The 21417-nt window shown below is 41.4% G+C and overlaps 1 protein-coding gene across 1 annotated transcript in view; it reads right to left on the reverse strand.

The window, feature by feature from the left end:
* The window catches only part of PLR1 (NAD(P)-linked oxidoreductase superfamily protein), a 262291-nt gene that overhangs the window by 23095 nt on the left and 217779 nt on the right, over window positions 1–21417 (reverse strand). The window contains exons 3-7 of the mRNA XM_089392128.1: window positions 18469–18562; window positions 18099–18222; window positions 17726–17827; window positions 17470–17621; window positions 17020–17113 (exon numbers count right to left, since the gene is read on the reverse strand). Coding sequence (XP_089248254.1) covers window positions 17020–17113; window positions 17470–17621; window positions 17726–17827; window positions 18099–18222; window positions 18469–18562 — 566 coding nt within the window. The remainder of the gene's footprint in view (window positions 1–17019; window positions 17114–17469; window positions 17622–17725; window positions 17828–18098; window positions 18223–18468; window positions 18563–21417) is intronic.

The raw sequence follows: 21417 nt of genomic DNA on the forward strand, positions 1-21417 counted from the left end.
ATATGAGTTACGGCTGCATTTGTGTTTATTTTCAGTATTTATATGTATAAATAACTTGTTAATGTAATAAACAAGTAGGTGAAATAAACTAGATAATGCAGTAGGAATTTCTGACGTGTCAGACTTAGAAATTTCAACACATTCAACAAGTTATTTAATTATAAACAATGATGAAAAACGCTACTACAGACTACACTGACATACAGATCATAAACTGAAACAATAAATGAGACAAACACACAAGGGACACCGTTATTTTTGGACAACAGTCCCCGGAAAAACCCAATGCGGGAAAACTGGTGCAGCAACTATGAGGGTTTTCTATTATTAAGTAGGAGTTCTGAATACAACTCTAGATGCCCTCTCAGTTATCCAGTTACAGAGATAAAATATACTGGCAAGAAACCTAAGTGAGATTACCTTACTTCACCAGGAAAAATCCCTCCGATCCGGCGACTGGATTGACTATCCCCAACTACAACTACGTTGCCTCTTCACAGTAGTTGCGTGGGCCTGCGTGGAGCACTCTGAGACACTTTGTCAGCTCTGCACTGCCTCCTCTGCCTCCTAGATCTCTGACGTCAGCCTTATCAGTCGATCCTGTTGCTCCCCCGTTGAAGTCGGACTTCTATAGGAGGGCAGCTCTTCCCCTGCATTGGCATTGCATCAAGCAATGTGTGGGCCCTCCTGGCCCAGTGTCAGCCTCCCTTGATCTGCGCTGCCTCCTCTGGTGTATCTTTGCCTCTCTCTGCTGAGTATTTAGGGTCCCGGAGAAGATCCTCCAACCCCAACTATCCCTGCCCCTTTGCTGCAACTCAGATCACCTGTTCGATTTTCTCAACAAACCACGCCCCAGAAAAATCGAACTGACTAATCAATATGGTGTGTCTCCAACTGACCCTCAAGCCTCCTCTTATACTTTTCCTGTTGATGAATCAACGGCCGAGATTAAGTCCCTAATCAACGGCTAAGAATAAAGCAGACTTGATCATCGTCGCTTAGAAGCTTCTCACCCATATTTTTATTAATACTCATTAATATTTTTATTTTCCTAAGTTTAGACTTAGAAACCCCATTAAAAATATTAATTATTTTAATAACTCACAATCGAGTGGAATTTCTCCAAACGATTTCCAGGTCTTGGATATCTCATGTGTTCTAGCCCCTCCACAAAATTTCAAAGCTAGAGCACATCTGATGCTACTCCAAAAATCAACACTCCCTCTTAGTGAGGAATATGCTCTAGAATACTTCCCAACAAAAGTATCACACTGGTCCATGGCATTGGTCCTCCATGTTGTTGATGCTTGAAGTGCTGCCCTTCATCCACTGCACTGCTGCATCCTGTATTGTTGCCCATGACACTGCCACTATCACTGCTACATCTGTACTGCAACTCCATCTCAATATGCAGCATCATGCTGCCCAATGCACTGCCATTGATAATTGTTGCACTGCAACTTAGTTGCTGAGAAGTAGGCAACTGAAAAGCCACCCAAAAGTTGACATGTTCATCAGTCTAGATACCCCGTGATGCTGAAGCTACCTCTGCTGCTAATCTGTGCTGACCCTCTGATGCTACTGTGCTGTTGTTGTATCTGCTCTGAGCCTCCCGCACTGCTCAACACTCTATTGCGCTACTTCATACTTTGGCACTCTAGCTCGGCCACCGTCACTCCATCATCCCTCACACCAACTGACTCTCGTCATTCTACTACTATCATTAAGGGCTCCTGTAGTCGTATGTGATCCAAGAGTTTGGGAACCTCGAGGATCCTTCCCCTTCATGTAGTCCTCTTGACTACAGCTCAATATCATCCCACCTCTTCTGCAGAGGTGCATGAGCACTCATGGCATGATCCTCATCATCGTCCTCCTTGTCAGCTTTCGCTAGAGCAACCTTCGAGTCAGACTTCTCTTCCTTGCCCTTCTTCCGAGGTCATTGAGTGTTGAAATGTCCCAGTTCCCCACATTTGAAGCATCTGACTTTGGTTATGTCTTTCTTTTTCCTTTTTTGCTGCCCTGACTGTCCCACTGATGCAAGAGTTGCATCCTCCTCTTCCTCCTTCTTGACTCTGACTGCTTTGCCGCTACTTCCTGCCTTGGTTAACACTTGACCTCTTCCTATCGAAAAGCTGCCCACATATCCTCCCAACTGGGGAGATAAGCCCTACCCAAGATGCTTTGGACAAAAGGTCTCCCAGTCTTCAGTGACTGCATTCAGGGCAGTATTGACCATGAACTCAGGATCTAGTGTAGACCCCACAGCAGTAAGTTGGTCTTGAATCCCTTGCAACCTAAGAAGGAAGGGATTGATTTCTTCTCCCTTTTGCATCTGATACTATATTATCTGGTTCTCAAGCAACATCTTCCGTTGGACAGAAGTTTCCTCATACAAGGTGGTCAAGGCCTCCCACATCTCCTTTGTTGTTTCCTTTTCAGCAATATGTGGGACCACATGATCCTTGACCCCGTCCAAGATCATGCATTTCACCTTTGCTTGAGCCTCCTCGTATTTCTTGAGAGGATCAGCATGGATCGGTACAGCCATAGTTTTAAAAACCGTTTTGAAAAACCGGTAACCGGTCAAACCGGCCGGTTAGCTAGCTGGCCGGTCGGAACCGGCCTAAAAACCCGGTTTAACCCATCACTTGCCCGATTTTTTGACCTAACCGGTAAAAACCGGCCGGTTTAGGACAAAACCGGCCGGTTTGTAACAAACCGGCCGGTTTGTAACAAACCGGCCGATTTTGTCCTAAACCGGCTGGTTTTAGGCACAACTTGTGACCTGTGATCAGAGTCGGTACTACATTCAGTGTGCTCATGCCCATGATGAAAATTTACAAATATGGTAGATAAATACACAGATATGTGGCACCAACAAATACCCAAGTTCTACAAAACAAGTGACAGGATGAGAAATGTGGATATAGTAAACTGTAGCACTTATCTAAACATAGACCAACTGGAGTGAAAGAGACCTAATCTTTAGGCTCTGATGCCAAAATAGGTATAAGCTAAAGGTGGGAGCAAGATGGAAAGCAAAAGCACTTCAATTTTATTAACTTGGAGAACATAGCTTATACATTAAAAGTGAAGCGAGGGTCCTTAGATAGAAAAGGAACCCTATCATAAATTTGACACCTTATGTAACTCCCCAACATACCAATTTAATATATAAATAGGAGTCATGCATACAACTGGAGAATCTAAATGATAAACACTATACTAGACGACAAATTGTACTAGAAGTTACAACTTACAATGTCACAACAAGACAAAGTCACAAAGAAATATTATAATATTACAAAATGTGATGAGCACAAGTGAGTCATGACAGGATTGTATGGCTTGACTCATGACAGTGACTTCACAAACAGTGCAACAGTGATGACTGCAGCATGACAGAGAGGTATGACTATGATCTGTGGACAGTGAAAGTGGCAATGACACAGTAATCCTCTTGATGGCAGTAACCTGGTATTACAAGTAAGCAAGTGACAGCAGTGTTAGTGGACAGTTGGATCAGTGGGAGCAGTGAAAAGTTGCATAGAGGGAGCAGGAAGTGCAAAAGGAAGATGCAGTGAGAATAGCAGTAGGCAGCAGTCATAGAGCAGCAATGAATGTGTGAATTGATTGATTGTAAAGGAAACTGAAGACCCCTGCAGACTTAGTCTACATATCTTTAGACTTGGGGAGTCTTGTACTACCTTCCAGGTTTACCTGCTAAATGTTGGATGTACATCATACATAACTGAGCTTATTGTTGAGCAAATTCTTGTGTACTCTCCTTGATGTCATTGGTGGCATTGATACTGAGGTTGCAGATCAGGCTGAGGCATCCTCAGACTCTGAACCAGATGATGTCTATGTAGCTCCTGATGATGATCCTGTGTCTAGTAGTGGTGATGGACTTGATGATTGATCATGTGTACACTGTAGACTTGTAGTAGGCCAATGGCCTCATAGCTTGCAGCATTGTTTTTGGACTTTATAGGCCATTTAGAGCCTCATTTCTTATGTATTTTGCTATTTTGTCGATGATATGTATTGCACTCGGTGCCATTTTGATATAATCACCTTTGCATGGTATATAAATGAGCAAACTTTGCATATTTTGTCTCTATTGGCTTGGAATCATGGTTTTACATCTTAAAAATAGTTTTGTTTCATTAAAAATTAATTATTTAATGTATTTTTTTAAAACCGGTTCGTTTAGACCAAACCAGTCCCGGTTAGACCGGTTCCGGTCGGTAAACCGGTTCATTAGGTGGACCGGTCCGGTCACCGGTTCCGGTTTTAAAAACACTGGGTACAGCAACCACTTTCAAGGCATAATCCTTGATGCAATTCTTGTCCAAGACTGCTAGGATCCTGGCCTTCCAGATGACAAAGTTGGATGCTCCATCCAATCTGTCCTGATCCCTCAGTCCATTAACTGCCATCTCTGCTCAAATAAGTGTAGAACAGGTTCTCTTCTCCCTCTCTTACTGCTGCCCCAGCAAGACTCGGATCTGGATTTCTTTGGCGCTAGAAATCCTCTAAGGAACAGGTTCTTTCTAGACTCCCTCTGAGTCCTGATTTCCTTCACGGAAATCCTCCCACCAAATAATGTCGAATCACCCCTTCTCCAATCCTCCTTTGCTGCTGCTCAGCAACTCGGACTTAGATTTCTTTTGGCAAGAAATCTGTCAAGGCAATGACTCCCTCTACCTTGGTTTCGTCTCCACAGACACTGTTCTGCAACAACAGTAATAGCGTCCCACTAACACCACAGATCAAATCTGCATTACTCCTACTGCCACGACAACTGACTGATCTGAGCCCCTCAAGCTCTACACTGCCTAGAGAGTTGACATAGTCACTGCGTGAGCTCCTCTCGGCTACTGCATCTCCTCCTCCTGGCTCAAAAAGCTGACACAGGCACTACATGAGCTTCTGCGTCACTCCTCTGGTACTGCATCACCCCTTCAGTTGCTCCTCTAGCTCTAAAACAAAGTTGTCACTTGGGACAACTGCCTTTCTGCAATAGATTTGTTGGACCTTGCGATTGATGGCTTCAGTGTCCAATGATCTGCAACGCTCTGATACCATGTGAAAATTTATGAATCTATACAAACATAAATCCTATTGCAGTTACTGGTTTATCATCTCCTACTCGTTATTTCATTCAACAAGTTATTTAATTATAAACAATGATGAAAAACACTACTGCAGAGCACACTGACATACAGGTCATAAACTGAAACAATAGATGAGACAAACACACAAGGGACACCATTACTTTTGGATGTCCCCAAAAAAACCCAATATAGGAAAACTAGTGCAATTGCTATGAGGGTTTTCTATTATTAAACAGTAGTTATGAATACAACTCTGGATGCCCTCTCGGCTATCCAGTTACAGAGATAAAATATACTGGCAAGAAACCTAAGTGAGATTACCTCACTTAACCCGGCAAAATCCCTCTGATTCGACAACTAGACTGACTATCCCCGGCTACAACTGCGTTGCCCCTTCGCAATAGTTGCATGGGCCTGTGTGGAGCACTCTGAGACACTTCGTCAACTTTGCACTGCCTCCTGGAGCTCTGACGTCAGCCTTCTCGGCTGATTCCGCTGCTCCCCGGCTGAATTCGGAATTTTGTAGGAGGGAAGCTCTTCCCCTACGTTGGCATTGTGTCAAGCAATGTGTGGGCCCTCCTGGCCCAGCATCAGCTTCCCTTGGTCTGCGCTGCCTCCTCTGGTGTATCTTTACCTCTCTCTGCTGAGTATTCAGGGTCCCGGAGAAGATCCTCCAACCCCAACTATCCCTACTCCTCTGCTGCAACTTAGATCACCTGATCGATTTTCTCAGCAAACCATGCCCCCAAAAAATGGAACTGACTAATCAATATGGTGTGTCTCCAACTGACCCTCAAGCCTCCTCTTATACTTTTTCTATTGATGAATCAACGGTCAAGATTAAGTCCCTAATCAATGGCTAAGATTAAAACAGACTTGATCCTCATCTCTTAGAAGCTTCTCACCCATATTTTCATTAATACTCATTAATATTTTTATTTTCCTAAGTTTAGACTTAGGAACCCCATTAAAAATGTTAATTATTTTAATAACTCACAATTCAGGTGGAATTTCTCCAAACGATTTATGGGTCTTGGAGATCTCATGTGTTCTAGCCCCTCCACAAAATTTCGGAGCTAGAGCACATCCAATGCTACCCCAAAAATCAACATATTGCACATTGAGGTATAAAGACCTTGAAGCAATATTCCTCATGCCCTAATTGTCATGGGAAATTGTTCTAGAGGCCTCATTGACTGAATGAAAGCATCCTACTCAATGGAATCTTCTTGAATCCATTTCTCCCAAAGGAATAGGCACTAGTCTTCCATAGGTGATCACCTTAAAGCATATTTTTCTCACCTTCTCCCTTTCTTTCTAGGCCTAGCTTACATAGGTCACATAGGGTATCACTTATCTCACAATCTAGCTTTTGGTCCACAACTGCGCTCGAGTTTTCTCTAGAGGCCCTCCAAATTTGAAGCAAATCTGACAGTGGGATCTCGAGATATTGCAAGCCCTAGCTCGAGGACCGTTTCTTGCCCTAGGTTTCCCTTGGCTAGTGACCTCATCTAGATCATTGCATTACCTTTCATTGAAAAAAAAAATCTTTGATCCCCTTCTCCTCCCTAATTAGGTCAAGCACATCATTGGTTGCTCAATCCTATCCCCTTGACCTAACCTGCGCTCCACTTGGTTCCGTGTGGTCCCATAACTTTTGGAAGGTAATTTTTCAAAGACCATTTGGAAACCAAGTCCTCATAAGGGTTTTTAAGACTAGGTCCCTCCTCAAGGAGTCTCATTCCCTAAACCTAGCCCCTAAGACCCTCTTGGCCCTTCTTATAGAGCCTTTCATCTTGCCTCTTGGGCAAGCAAGCCATATATTGAGCCTCTCTTGTGAATTGGCCTCTTTAGGAATCACCCTTTTCCCTTTATTTACCAATTCATCTAGGTGATTCCCTTCATATCGGGCCTCCTCCCATTGGTGAAAGTCCGTAAAGAGTAGTGAGCTTTAGTTGAGGTGACAGTGGGTTATTGCTCCATTGTTTCCCTTGACCTATCAATTGCCCCTCTAGGATCCCCTTTTAGGTCCCTTGCTAGTTTGAGCGGGGGCAGCTCATCAGATCTCTTATGTATGTGGTCAACACAAGGCTAGACATTTGTTTCACGATCAACACTCTCAGTCAGTTCATGTTGGAACCAAAGAGGGTGCATTGGACAACAACGAGACATGTTTTAAGGTACTTGCATGGTAGAGGAGTATGGTTTGAGGTATGCTCGAGGTGATGGTGTCAGTTTATGTGGATACAGAAATGCAAATTGCACAGGTAGTTTAGTGGATCGGAAAGCAGTTCAGGGTGTTGCTTCAGTATTGAATCGGGGGTTTTCTCCCTATGCAACAGGAAGCAGAAGTTTGTGGCAATGAGGTTTGTAGAGGCAAAATACATGGCAACTAGCATGGCCACATGAGAAGCTAATTGGCTTCAGAAGATGCTAGTAGGATTCTTTGGCTAGTGGTTTGAATCTACCAGTATCTTCTATGATAATCAGAGTTGCATTAGGCTCTCTGAGAATCCTGTATTTCATGATAGGCCGAAGCATATCAACATAAGGTACCACTTCATCAGAGATTATGTGCAGTGTGGGTAAGTTCGACTACAACATGTTCCCACAGATCAACAGGTTGCAGATATTCTCACAAAGGCCTTGGGCAAGGCAAAGTTTGTCTTCTTCAGAGATAAGATGGGAGTAGTGGAGAACACCTTCCTCTCAAAGAGGGAGTGTTAGTTTTTGGTAGCGGGGACATGTCTTCTAGTCTCTATGATGTATACTAGGCTAAGGAACACATTTTTTCCATTACCCAAAAAACGTTTTGCAAGAAAACACCTCAATTAGAATAATTGACCAATAATTAAAATTTCCCGAAGTCTAACTTAGGAAACTGGTTAATTAAATCGGAATAATTGAGGAAAATTGATTTTTCTCTAGAGACTTCTGGAAAAGTCATTTGATGGAGTCAAGATGATCTTAGTCACCGATTGTGATTAGATCATGGTTGTTGATTGCTCAACAAGAGATTATAAAAGCAAGTCGATGGGGTTGGAGAGACACACTTGAGAAATTTGACTTACCTAGTTGCAGTGATTCAGCAAGAGCACAATTGAAGCAGAGGGAGACATCGACAACAAAGGCTTCAACAAAGATTTGGGAGAAGATTTCCGGAGAGGATCTCTACAAATTTTCCAATGTTCCAAGGACAGGAAAGGAGGTTGATTTTATCTGTAGGAGGAGGCCGAAATAAGTAATGTGAGTAGCCAGTTAGACAATGTGAGTGGTTGAGGAGCTCATTTCAGTGAGCCAATGTCGGATCTATCACCCAGAGGAAGAGTGAGTGGGCAAAGAGCAGCGCTGGAGGCATTTTGACTTGCGGGAAGTGATTTCCAGAGGTTGTACGAATTTTCTAGAGCAGGAAATGTGAATAGCTAGGGAGGAGTGTGAGTTGCTTGGGAGAGGCTAGATCAATTTTCAGAGGACACATTATGTCTCCAAACTATTTTGTCAGTGGAGATTATTATTTTTCGGAGCTTTGCCATCATCAGGCAAGAAAATCATTGTACTCTTAAATTACTAAAGAATTAATATAAACCCTCATTTGCTGCACTGGTTTTCCCCACATTGGGATTTTTCTAAGGAAAATTGTCCAAAAATCTTGGTGTCCAAATTTTTGTGCGTGCATTATTTTCTAAGTTCTAGTATTTATTTTTTGTGAAGATTGCAATAGTGAATTAATTGTTATTTGCCGAATTAAAATTCTGAAGACAAATAATCTCCAGTAGATAGAAGATTAAATTCAAGTTATTGCAATCGTGGAAATTTCACAGGCCACAAGTGGAGCTATTTGTTGATTTGGGGTAGCATCGGATGTGCTCTAGGCCTCAAATTTTGCAAGGAGGCTTGGGCACATGTATTCCAAAGAACCTAGAAAGCGTTTTGAGAAATTCCACCCAAAGATGATTTTATTAAAATAATTAATATTTTTAATGGGGTTCCTAAGTCTAAATATAGGAAGATTAAAATATTAATGGGTATTAATCTAATTGTGGGTGAAACTTCTAGAAAAAGATAGAGATCAAGTCAAAACAATCTAAGCCTTTGATTAAGAGTTAATCTAGGCCGTTGGTTGTCCAATAGGAAGATATAAGAAGGGGCTTGAGGGTCATTTGGAAAACACACCAGAGGTAGACACTCAGTTACTCGAGTAAGATCGATTTTCTCACTGGTCGAAGTTCGGCAAGAGAAAATCAATTCAAAGGGAGAGTTGCAGGTGAGACAGAAAGAGAGGGCATCAGCATATTCATAGAATGCAAGGCAACAAGACATAGAGCAGGAACAAGGTGACGCGGAAAGAGGCAGTGTAGAGACAGTTTGATGCAGTGCCTGTGTGGGCAGCTTGAAACTGAGCCTGGAGGAATAGTTTGATGCAAAGAGGATCAAAAGGATTCTGGGGAAGAGGAAGTGCTTCATCTGGGATAGAACTTGGTCAAGAAGTGTCTGTAAAATTTCTCATTCCTATTTCGCTAGCTGTAATTTGTACAAGAGAATTTGCTGAAGAATAATAAAAACCCTCATCTACTGCACCAGTTTTCCCACATTGGGTTTTTCCGGGGACGATTGTCCAAAAATAACTGTGTCATTATGGTTGTATTTGTGCCAGTGTATTTCCTTACATTTACTTTCTGCAATGTTTTAATTGTGAAGGTTGCGGTAGAATATATTTCGTTATTTGCCTTAAGAATATTGTAGATAACTTATCTCTGAGGTAATAAGTAGAAGAAATAATATTAATCATTGCAGTAGGATTTCTATTTAGAAATTCTCACATGGTATCGGAGCTACAAGGAAGCAAAAGAGACAAGTCGGAAGACCCGGCGTTGAAAGGAGAAGGGAATTCAAAATTCTTGCAGGGGCAAAAATTCGAATCTCCCAGAAGATTGCGCAGTTCAAGCCAAGGAGATTGGATTTCGTGGGAAAACTCTCTCTGAGTGAGTCAAGAGAGAGGTAAGTCTTTCCAATCAAAATTTATCAATGGTAGAAGGTAGAATGCAGCAGAAAATTCAACAAGGAGGGTTGTCACGCAGTTTTTCTTGCAGCAGTTGTTGGGACAAGTTAGCGTCAGAAATTGGCACAATATGGATACTCAAAGTGTCTCAGATTTATCTACCAGATTAGATGAAGAATTCGCATGCCTAGCAAATTCAGCATCAGCGGATGTTTGGTACATTGATAGCGAGGCTTCAACTCATATGACTGGAGTACGAGAACATTTCTTGAGCTATCAAGAAGAACAAATGGACTTCCAAATAACTTTGGGAAACAAAACAAAATGTACTCTTGAGGGAGAGGCACCATAGATTTTCAGACGGAAGCAAAGACCAACATCCGAGCCACCAATGTTCTACATGTGCCAGGATTAGGAATGAACTTAATTCAGTGTCCCAGTTACAGGACAAGGGATATGATGTATGCTTCATAGGAAAGAAGGTATTCGTCAAGCATCCAAGCTGGAAGAAGAAAAGGCAAATTGGGGTTTGAAGCAACAAGTTGTATAGGTTGCAACTCGAAACACCAATGGCACTGATAGGCAGCAACTGTAATGGTGAGAAGGAGTGAAATGAATTATGGCACAGACGAATGGGGCACTTACACCATGGAGCACCGAGGATGCTTAGAGAGACTGTTACAGGGGTACCATTCCTTAGTAGTGAACATGATGACTTGTGCAGAGGATGTGTGCTAGGAAAGTACGCTAAAGCAACTTTTTCCAGAAGAAACAATAGAGCCAAGTGTGTATTAGGATTAATACACTCTAACATCTACAGTCCTATGTCCACAAGGGCCCTTAGTGGTGGCAAATACTTCGTCACCTTTATCGATGATCACTCTAGAAAAACTTGGATCTATTTCTTAAAGACCAAGGATGAGGTCTTTGATCGTTTCTGAGAGTTTAAGGCTCTTGTTGAAAATATGACAGGGAAAAAGATAAAGGTATTGCGTTCAGATAATGGTGGAGAATATACAGACAAAGACTTCACATATTTCTGCGCAAAGGAGGGCATCAAAAGAGAGTGGACAACTCCATATAATCCGGAGCAGAATGGAGTAGCAGAACGGAAAAACATAACTATTGTTGGGGCAACCAAAGCTATGTTGTATGATCATGATCTACTTAGGTATCTATGGGCAGAAGCTTGCAACACAGCAATATATATCCAAAATAGAACTCCTCATAGAGCATTGGGGAAGAGAACGCCCGAAGGAGTTTTCACAGGGAAGAAGCTGGAAGTCAGTCATCTCAGGATATTCAGAAGCGTGGCTTATTGTCACATTCCAGACGAGAAGCGCAGTAAACTAGATCAGACTGCAAAAAAAGGGTATCTTGTAGGATATAGCGAGACCTCAAAGGCATATAGAATCTACATTCCTGGCAGCAGGAAGATTGTAGTAAGACGAGATGCAAAGTTCATGGAAGATAGAGCTTTCAGGAAATCTCGTGAGATGCCTGCAGAAGATCAGTCAGGAGATGTTTCGTTAGTCCAAGAGCAACAAGGGCAGCAAGAAGGACAGGCAGGAGGACATACACCTGGATCGAGTACAGTGACCAGCACCAGTATCTCCTCAAAAGGAGGAAATGCAGATGATTCTCAATAGACGAAATGACAGGATCAGGAGGAAGAGTTGGTTGAGCCTCCCACCACCAGTGGTAGAACTAGCAGAGAAGTACGACAGACATTGAGGGACGCAGAGGAGTTTGTTGGAGATCCTAGAGCCAAGAAGAGTTAGCGTAGACAACCCGACAGATACAAAGCATTGGTAGCTCAGGTTGAAGAACCCTCTAGCTTTCAGGAAGATGTTCAACACCAAGTATGGTTAGATGCCATGGTGGAAGAATACAACTCCATCATGACGAATGATGTCTGAGAAGTAGTACCTAGACCAGAAGATAGATTAGTTGTAGGATCACGATGGATCTAAAAGATCAAGTTGCAGACGGCAGCATAGAGAAGTACAAGGCAAGGTTCATGGAAAAGGGGTATGCTCAAAAAGAAGGAATAGACTAGGAAGAGACCTTCGCCCCAGTTGCTCGATACACCTCTATTAGATCTGTTATATCCCTAGCAGCTCAAATGGGATGGGAAATTCACCAGATGGATGTCAAGACAACATTCTTGAACAGAGTGATAGAACACCCCGAAGGCTTCAAAACTCATGAGAAGAAAAATCATGTTTGAAGGTTAAAGAAAGCCATGTACGAGCTCAAGCAAGCACCCAAATCATGGTATGGTCGAATTGATAGTTATTTGCAGCAGTTGGGATTTGTCAAAACTGATGTTGATCCCAATCTCTACTATTTGTTGGTAGAGAATGAGCCACTTATTCTGGTGCTATATGTAGATGACATGTTCCTAACTGGGTCATCCAGGATTGCAAGAAGAATCTTGAAGTTGAATTCGACATGAAGGACTTGGGATTGATGCATTATTTTCTGGGGTTGGAAGTTTGGCAGAAGAATGGGGAGATCTTCCTTAGACAAGGAAGGTACACTACAAAAATTATGAAGAGATTCAAAATGCAGGATTTTCGACCCATGGCTACTCCCATGACACGAACTGGAAGAAAATAGATGCATCAAAAGACAAAGAAGTAGATCCCACCTTATACAGGCAGCTCATTGGGTCGCTTATGTATCTGGTCAACGCTAGGCCAGACATTTGTTTTGTTGTCAACACTCTTAGTCAATTCTTGGTGGAACCAAAAAGGGTGCATTGGGCAGCAGCAAGACACATTCTTAGGTATGTACGTGGAACAGTCGAATATGGATTGAAGTACTCCAGAGAGGAGGACGTCAGTTTGAATGGGTTCACTGATGCAAATTCCGCAAGTAATTCAGTAGACTGAAAAAGTACCTCAGGGTACTGCTTTAGTGTTGGATCAGGGATGATATCTTGGTGCAGCAAGAAGTAGAAATCGGTAGCACTGAGCTCAACGAAAGAAGAATATATGGTAGCCAACATAGCGAGGTGCGAAGCCATATGGCTCAGAAAATTGCTTGTGAGCTTATACAGGAAAAGGATGGAAGCGACCAAGGTTTACTACGATAATCAGAGTTGTATCAAACTCTCTAAGATTCCGGTATTTCATGATCGGTCGAAACATATAGATATCCATTGTCACTTTATCAGAGACTGTGTTCAGCATGGGGTAGTACAACTACAGTATGTCCCCACAGGAGAGCAGGTGGCCGATATACTCACAAAGGCTCTCAGAAGAGCTAAGTTCACTCAGTTCAGAGAGCAAATGGGTATGGTTGAAAATCCGTTTTAGTAGCAACAACAGTTTGCAATGCAGGGACAGTTGACAGTGGCAGTGCCAGCAGCAGCACAAATGCAGACATTCAGAGGGCGATGTAGTACAGATGTAGCATTGGCAGTGGAAGTGTCAAAAGCAGCAGTACAGTTGCAGTAGCAGCGCAGTAATTGGTGCACAGCATGTCAGACAGCAGCGCAGAGGATGATGCTTCAGAGTCAGAGAAGTGTGCAGCAACAGTATATTGCTAGAGCACAGTCCTTGCTAAGACGAGTGTTTATTTGGGGTAGCATCGCATGTGCTCTAGGCCTCAAATTTTGTTTGGAGGCTTGGGCACATGTATTCCAAAGAACCTAGAAAGTGTTTTGAGAAATTCCACCCAGAGATGATTTTATTAAAATAATTAATATTTTTAATGGGGTTCCTAAGTCTAAACTTACGAAGATTAAAATATTAATGGGTATTAATCTAATTATGGGTGAAACTTCTAGAAAAAAATGAAGATCAAGTCAAAACGATCTGAGCCTTTGATTAGGAGTTAATCTAGGTTGTTGGTTGTCCAACAGGAAGATATAAGAAGGGGCTTGAGGGTCATTTGGAAAACACACCAGAGGCAGATACTCAGTTACCCGAGTAAGATTGATTTTCTCACTGGTCGAAGTTCGGCAAGAGAAAATCAATTCAGAGGGAGAGTTGCAGGTGAGATAGAGAGAGAGAGCATCAGCACATTCAGAGAGTGCAAGGCAGCAAGATGCAGAGCAGGAACAGGGTGACGCAGAAAGAGGTAGCGTAGAGACAGTTTGACACAGTGCCTACGAGGGCAGCTTGACGCTAAGCCTGTGGGAACAATTTGATTCAAAGAGGATCAGAAGGATTTTGGGGAAGAAGAAGTGCTTCATCTAGGGTAGAACTTGGTCAAGAAGTGTCTGTAAAATTTCTCATTCCTATTTTGCTGGTTGTAATTTGTACAAGAGAATTTGTTGAAGAATAATAAAAACCCTCATCTGCTACACTAGTTTTCCCACATTGGGTTTTTCCAGGGACGATTGTCCAAAAATAATTGTGTCATTATGGTTGTATGTGTGTTAGTGTATTTCCTTACATTTACTTTCTGTAATGTTTTAATTGTTAAGGCTGCAGTAGAATATATTTCGATATTTGTCGTAAGAATACTGTAGATAACTTATTTCTGAGGTAATAAGTAGAAGAAATAATATTAATCACTGCGGTAGGATTTCTATTTAGAAATTTTCACACTATTTGGCTTTGGAAGTTGCTAGTGGGACTATTTGGTCAGCGGTTGGATTTGACCAGTATCTACTATGATAATCATAGTTGCATCAAGCTCTCTGAGAATTCATTGTTTCATGATAGGCCGAAGCATATCGAAATAAGATACAACTTCATCATACACTGTGTACAAAATGGATCAGTTTAGCTATAGTATGTTCCCACATATCAACAGGTTGTAGATATTCTCATGAAGGCCTTAAATGAGACAAAGTTTGTCTACTTCAGGGATAAGGTGGGAATAGTGGAGAACACCTTCCTCGCTAAGAGGGAGCGTTAGTTTTTGAGTAGCTCAGACATGTGTTCTAGTCTCTATGGTGTTTAAGAGGCTTAGGAACACAAGAGGATAATTATCTCTAAGACCCAGAAAAAGTTTCTAGGGAAAATGCCTTAATTAGATTAATTATCCAATTATCAAATATTTTCCTAATTCTATCTTAGGAAAATTGGTTAATTAAATCATATTAATGGAGGTAAATTGATTTTGCTCTAGAGACTTCCGAAAAGGACACTTAATGGGGTCAAGATGATCTTAGCCATCAATTGTGATTAGATCATGGTTGTTGTTTCGTCAACTAGGGATTATAAGAGCAAATCCATGGCATAATTGGAGACATCACATAAAGGAGTTTGAATCACCTAGTTTTGCAGTGATAGCAAGGGCGCAGTTCGAGCAAGGGAGACACTAGCAATAGGGGTTTCAGTAGAGAATATTTCTGAAAGAATTTTTCTTAGTGTTTTCCAGTTTCTAGAGAGAGGAAGGAAGGCCGAATTATTCTGCAGTGAGGCCATACTAGCCAGTGCGAATTAGCCAATGTGCATAGCTAGTCAGCGTTTCGATTTCCAATTGTCGAAGACAGGTACCGGAGGAGGTGTGAGTTCCTCAGTCAAGTTGCAGGAGGCAAAGATCATCACCAGGACTAATGTCCGGAGGCAATGCAACTTCCAGAGAGGGTCATATGCATTTCCAGTTTTTCCAGTGCAAATTGTAGGCAATAGGCCATGTGATTTTGCAAAAGGGAAACTTGTTTTATCCAAATCAATTTTCTAGTGGAGAAAATATTTGCCATAGCTTTGCCAATGAGAAGCCAACATATTGTAATTCTCATTTTTGATGAATAATAATAAAACCCTCATTTGCTGAACTGGTTTTCCCCACACTAGGGTTTTTCCAGGGACAATTTGTCCAAAAAACACTGGTGTCAATTATTGTGTGTGTGCATTATTTCTCAGTTGCTTTATTATTTGTGAAATTGCAGTAGTGATTTAATTGTTATTTGCCATAATTTAATCCTGAAGACAAATAATCTCCAATAGATAGAAGATTAAATTCCAGTTGCTGCAATTAAGGAAATTTCACAGTTGGTAGTTCAACAAGAACAACAGAGATCAAAACTTTAAATTTAGAGAAGATAGGAGACTTCCCAATCTCCCTTATGACTTCCTAAGAAAGTTATCCTTCTAGACATCGGGATCTGTGTAGGCTTGTCCTTCTTCAGCTTGAGCTGTTTATAATTATATCAACAAAATATTTACATCAAACGGTTTGGCAAGATGTCCATGCTGCCTCCCCAGCATTAACATATTTTAATTACATTACAAAACTTGGGGATTAGAAGAAGACATGTTACACCTAATGCAGGGCCTCACATGGTTTTTCCATTGCTTTTTGACTTGTGACCTTTGGCTTACAATGGTGATGATATATCTGACACAGGGAGTAACAGGAGGTAACATGTAGGGGAAAAATGGTGCATGCGTATCCAGTCATCTCGAGCATACATCTAACTGAGTTATCATCAAAGGATGACATTTCAAACAGGTAATCATGTGAACATTAATATGTTCCAATGGTATTTGTGACCTGCCAACGTTTAGGAGGAAGTTGCATATGCCATTAAAAAATGGAGCTGGAGAGGAGAGGGAAACCTATATGAAAACTTTTCTACTTAGATTGTACCCTCAACTAGTGAACCAACAGAATATCAACTTAGTACAGTGCCAACCTGAAGTGATATCAATTAGCTCACCACAAGGGAAAGAATTAATAAACATAGGACTCCATCAACAACTAAAGAACAACTGTTCTTAAATGCATAATGAATAAAAGGAACTGCTTGTGGACAACCTATGAGAAAATAATATATATTCCTGCTACCATCTGCAATGGCAAACCTTTCAACTTGGGGTCTTTCTGAAATGCAAGTCTCTCTTGGTAGAAAAGGAAAATTTAGATCATACCCACAGCATGTTCTACATGGGAACTCAATAAAAGAACCAGTATGTTAAAGGAAATATGTACCTGTGAAACTGTTTTGCCTCTCTTGTTTGCAATCTCTCTTAGAGAAATAAGCAGAGGCTCCAACCCTGGCAGTATTTGACTGAAAAGTACGCGGCTGTAGTATCAACAAATGGGAAAGCATTATTGGGGAAGAATAAGCATGACAAATAAATAGAAACCAATACAAAGTTACTAAGAAAATACATAGCAAAGGTAGAAGTGATTGAACACATTAGAAATCCTAGTAACTATAGAAAGAAGAAACAAACACTACAGACTGTGCTGAGACATATAGCAAACAATATAGACTTCCTCTGAAACATACATTGATAAGTATAGCCCAATTCATAACATAAATTTCAAGTGCTACAGAATTACCTATAAATTTCATCATTCAAGGAACTTGATGTCAGAAAAAACCAATGCAATCAGGTTTCAGGTGAGAATGGAATGTTGAAGAACTCTTCTTACCGGGGTCCCTGTGGAAGTCTGGAAGTCGAATACTTTCCTGTAAGCATACCCAACCCTAGAGGGCTGTATGATATAAGTTGTATTCCAAGAGAGTCACATAAAGCCTTCAGTTCCATTTGATCTTTTCCCATACTCAACAAGGAAAATTGCACCTGTAATTATGGAAAACCTAAAGGTTGGCAACCAAATCATTAACCTTGTTAAGACTTAATAACATTGTCAAGTTCAGTGAGATCAGCTTCTGAGTATAACATACCTGTGCAGAGTTTAAAGGAACTCCTCTAACTTTCAGATAGTCATGGATTCTAAGAAGCTGCCTTGGGCCATAATTGCTCACTCCAACAGCTCGCACTAAACCCTGCTAAGTTTTTAACAAACAGATATTAATACTTGACTCCTTAGATGACTCAAAACACTTATCACAATAGCACTTCAAGTGGCACTATTAGAATTCTGACAAGCCCTAAATACAAGAATGGTGATGTTGATTTCATGCCATAACAGCACAAAAAGTAGACTTTATCATTAAGCTAAGATGCCACTGCTATTACAGTGAAACTCATTAACGAGTTTAGCACTGGAATGCTACTAGAGGTCAGAAAGGATAGCTTTACAGTGAATAAGTTTACCTTCTCATACATTTCTATCAAACCATTCCACAGGACCTTTTCCTGTAAAGGAGCATAATTTGCAGTGGACCAATGCAACTGTCCTATCCCAAGTTGTTCAAGTTGTAACCGTCCTAAAGAAGACCTGCAGAGGATTCCACAGTAGTGATCAACATGAAAATAAATAACCGCAAAGGCAACAAAACAAACTGACCTACATTAACCATGCCCATATTGTCAAAAGGATAGAAATCTTGCATAATATACTGTATTCAGCAGCATACTTTCTTAGAAGAGAAATAACATCAAAAAAGGCCCATACACGATGCCACAGTATATTAAGTCATGCATGCCCTATATGTGGACAAAAGATTAGCATCAGAAAATATACTTGCAAGCATCTACAAATTGCCTGGATGTCAATCGCCAAGGATATGCAGCAAATTTTGTAGCTATATGGATGTTACTCCGCACTCTCTTTGGTCCTGGAAACAAAAGTCCATTTGTTTTAATATACTTTTTAGAAGATTAATCTTTCAGCAAGTAAACTATTTCATTAATGTCCATCAAATCATTAAATACTGCAACGAGAGTTGTAAGAACACCATGGCTGAGAACAATGACAAATACATGAAGCATAACTTATCTAGGTCCCTAGTAAATTGGAAATATATTTACAAACTGGACAGGACACCTTTCAAATGTAAAGAAGCTATTAAGCCAATAAGAAGCAGTCACACTGGTGTGGCCACTATGTCCTTTGAAGTTTGAACAATATCAATCACTTTGAAGACATCTATTATCTACAGTTTTTTGAATGCAATACATGACTCATTGTTGAATGCCTGTGCTACTCCCAATATAGATGAACGGAATTTGCTAACAAGACCCAAGGTGGGGACCACGTATTCATTCAAGGTTCCTCTCAAAATGTGGCATGAGAGAATGGATGATGTTGTAGTGGAATGGTATCTTTTTACTACAGTTTGACTATTGTCTCTCCTAGCAATCAATGTTTGTAAACGACAAACATTATTTGAATAAACTGGTGACAGTGTTACAATATGTCTGCAAGCATCCTAAATCCGAAATGGCAGGAAACTAACCAAAAATAGGAATGACTAGGCTCACATGTGAACACAGCTAGTGTGTGTTTGAGTTAATCAGTGCTGAATTACTGGCACACCTTTTTGATGAGCAGTTAGCAACTTAGCACATGTGAGTTAGCCGCCCCATCCCATGCTAAGCCAGCAATGCACATTCCATAGTCAAGATACAAGATTAACAAATTAACATGAGAAGGCATGGTAATAATGCATGCATTCATTTTGCATGTTGAAAAGTGTAGCTTGGGAGGTACTCCCACAAGTCATGGGTACATTACTTGTGAGGATTTGACCCACCTTGTGGGCAAAGTACCCAAGCATGTGGGTTTTGGACCCAAAGTCGTGGGATTGAGACCCAAAGATATTACTTGTTTATTCTAATTGCTGTGGAGGGCAACTTTGGAGAGCTATATATAGGAGAGACCAATGGAAAGGTCTCACATCATAGCATCTCATCCTTGTGTGAATTCTAAGCCAAGAGGAGTGCTGCAAATCTTCAAGGAGGAGCCACAGCAAGTAGAGGACCATTTGGGAGGTCAGTTCTACATTTGACAAAGGATTTTTGTGCTTGAGAAGAGGCCAAGTCTGTTTGAAGAGAAAGGTCGAGTTACTTATCTGTGTGCTGGAAAAAGAGAGAGGCTGCCAAAATATTATGTCTGTTGTTTGAGAAGGTTCTCCTAGCCGAGTTTTGTTTGAGAAAGGGGGGAGGGCTGAAGCCCTAGAAAGAGGCCTAACAGCCTCAAGTTTTCCTATTGTAGGAGGCTGAAAGGCCAGGAGCTCTGTGGGGGGTCGAAGCCCAAGGGGAGGTAGAAATTGGCCTTAGATCAACACACAAGCAAGGCCGAAGACATTTGTGTTGTGGACAAAAGCTTGTGACAAGGTCGCAGTGTAATATTCCTAATGGAAATTACAATGATAAACAAAAAAAAAAACATAGCAAAAATACATACAAAAATTTACAACACATTAAACAACCAGAAATCTCAATAAACTGCTCTGAGTTGAGCCGGTTTATTGATATAATTGTTGAGTACAAAGTAAAATCAGAAAGCATGCACCTAGGCTTGCCCAAGGCAAGCTAAAAATATCCAGGTGATGAAGTCAGTTGCTCTAACATGCAATGTGGCTATCCCTAACAATCTTTCCGTTGTCTCAGTGAAAACTGCATTACTGGATGCAAATAATAGCTGCTATGCCTCCTCCGGTGCTCAGAAAATTTCGGGAAATTAACCCCGGGCTCTCCACCAATAACCCACAAAAACCCACGAAGGAATTGGCCAAATGTTGACCTCGGAATTTCGGCCCAAATTCCCCCTAACTCCTCTAGCTACTGGCTGAGTTGGGACCCCTGTTTGACACCTCAAATCTACCCAAAAAGTTCTTCCAAATTAATCTTGGCCTCTCCTCAATAAACCCAGAAAAACCCAAAAAGAGTTTGTCCTAGTTTTGACGCTCCAAAATTGACCCCAAATGCTTGGCCCTCCTCCGTAAGTGGAAAATGTAACCTGCAGCAGATTTTGTGTTTGCTGCGCCTCCAAAATGCTAAAAAATCCCCTACAATCTCCCCCAATCCAATCCCAAGCAACCCCAGCTCCTTAATCGCTCTTTCAAGCCTTCGCCACACTCGACCCCCACAAATGACTGCGCAATCCTAGGCAAGATGACACAGGTCAATCCCTAGAAATTCATACTACTAAATGTGGATCTCTCTCTTCCTGCAATATCCCTTCTTTCCTCTGGCAACTTGGACAATGAAAGCCCAGCAATGGATGTGGCCTCAATTCCTGACTCCCACTCTCCCAAAGGAACTGTGTGCTCCCTAGTTTTGCGTCCCAACTGACCAAGGAAATTCGTGGAGCTATGTGGTATCCTCCTAGCTACCAAAGATGAGTAGAATTTGCCTCCCTAGGGTGGCACTCGTGGTCCACCAAAGAAGAGGGTGAGATTTCCCCTTGGAAACCTTGGGTGCTAAACAACACATGTGACTCAGCGGAACAACTTGAGCAACAAAGTGTAAAATATCAAATGATCAAAAGTGCTCAATGATGTTTCCTTCCTCTTATTTATAATTATTTCTCTCTTCCTTCATGTGGGCCCCTTCACCAAGCAATTTGAGCCCCCTCCTTAGCCATTCGAATTTCTCCATCAAGGGGTGCATATTTCATCATGGGGTGGTCCCCACATCCCACTATGTGATTAATCTTCCCTTTGTCTAATGTTTGGGGCCTCCACTA

The sequence above is a fragment of the Pinus tabuliformis genome, chromosome 1_1, assembly GCF_031772625.1.
Source record: "Pinus tabuliformis cultivar Carrire ecotype Pingquan chromosome 1_1, CPIR1, whole genome shotgun sequence".
Taxonomy (NCBI): Eukaryota; Viridiplantae; Streptophyta; class Pinopsida; order Pinales; family Pinaceae; genus Pinus; species Pinus tabuliformis.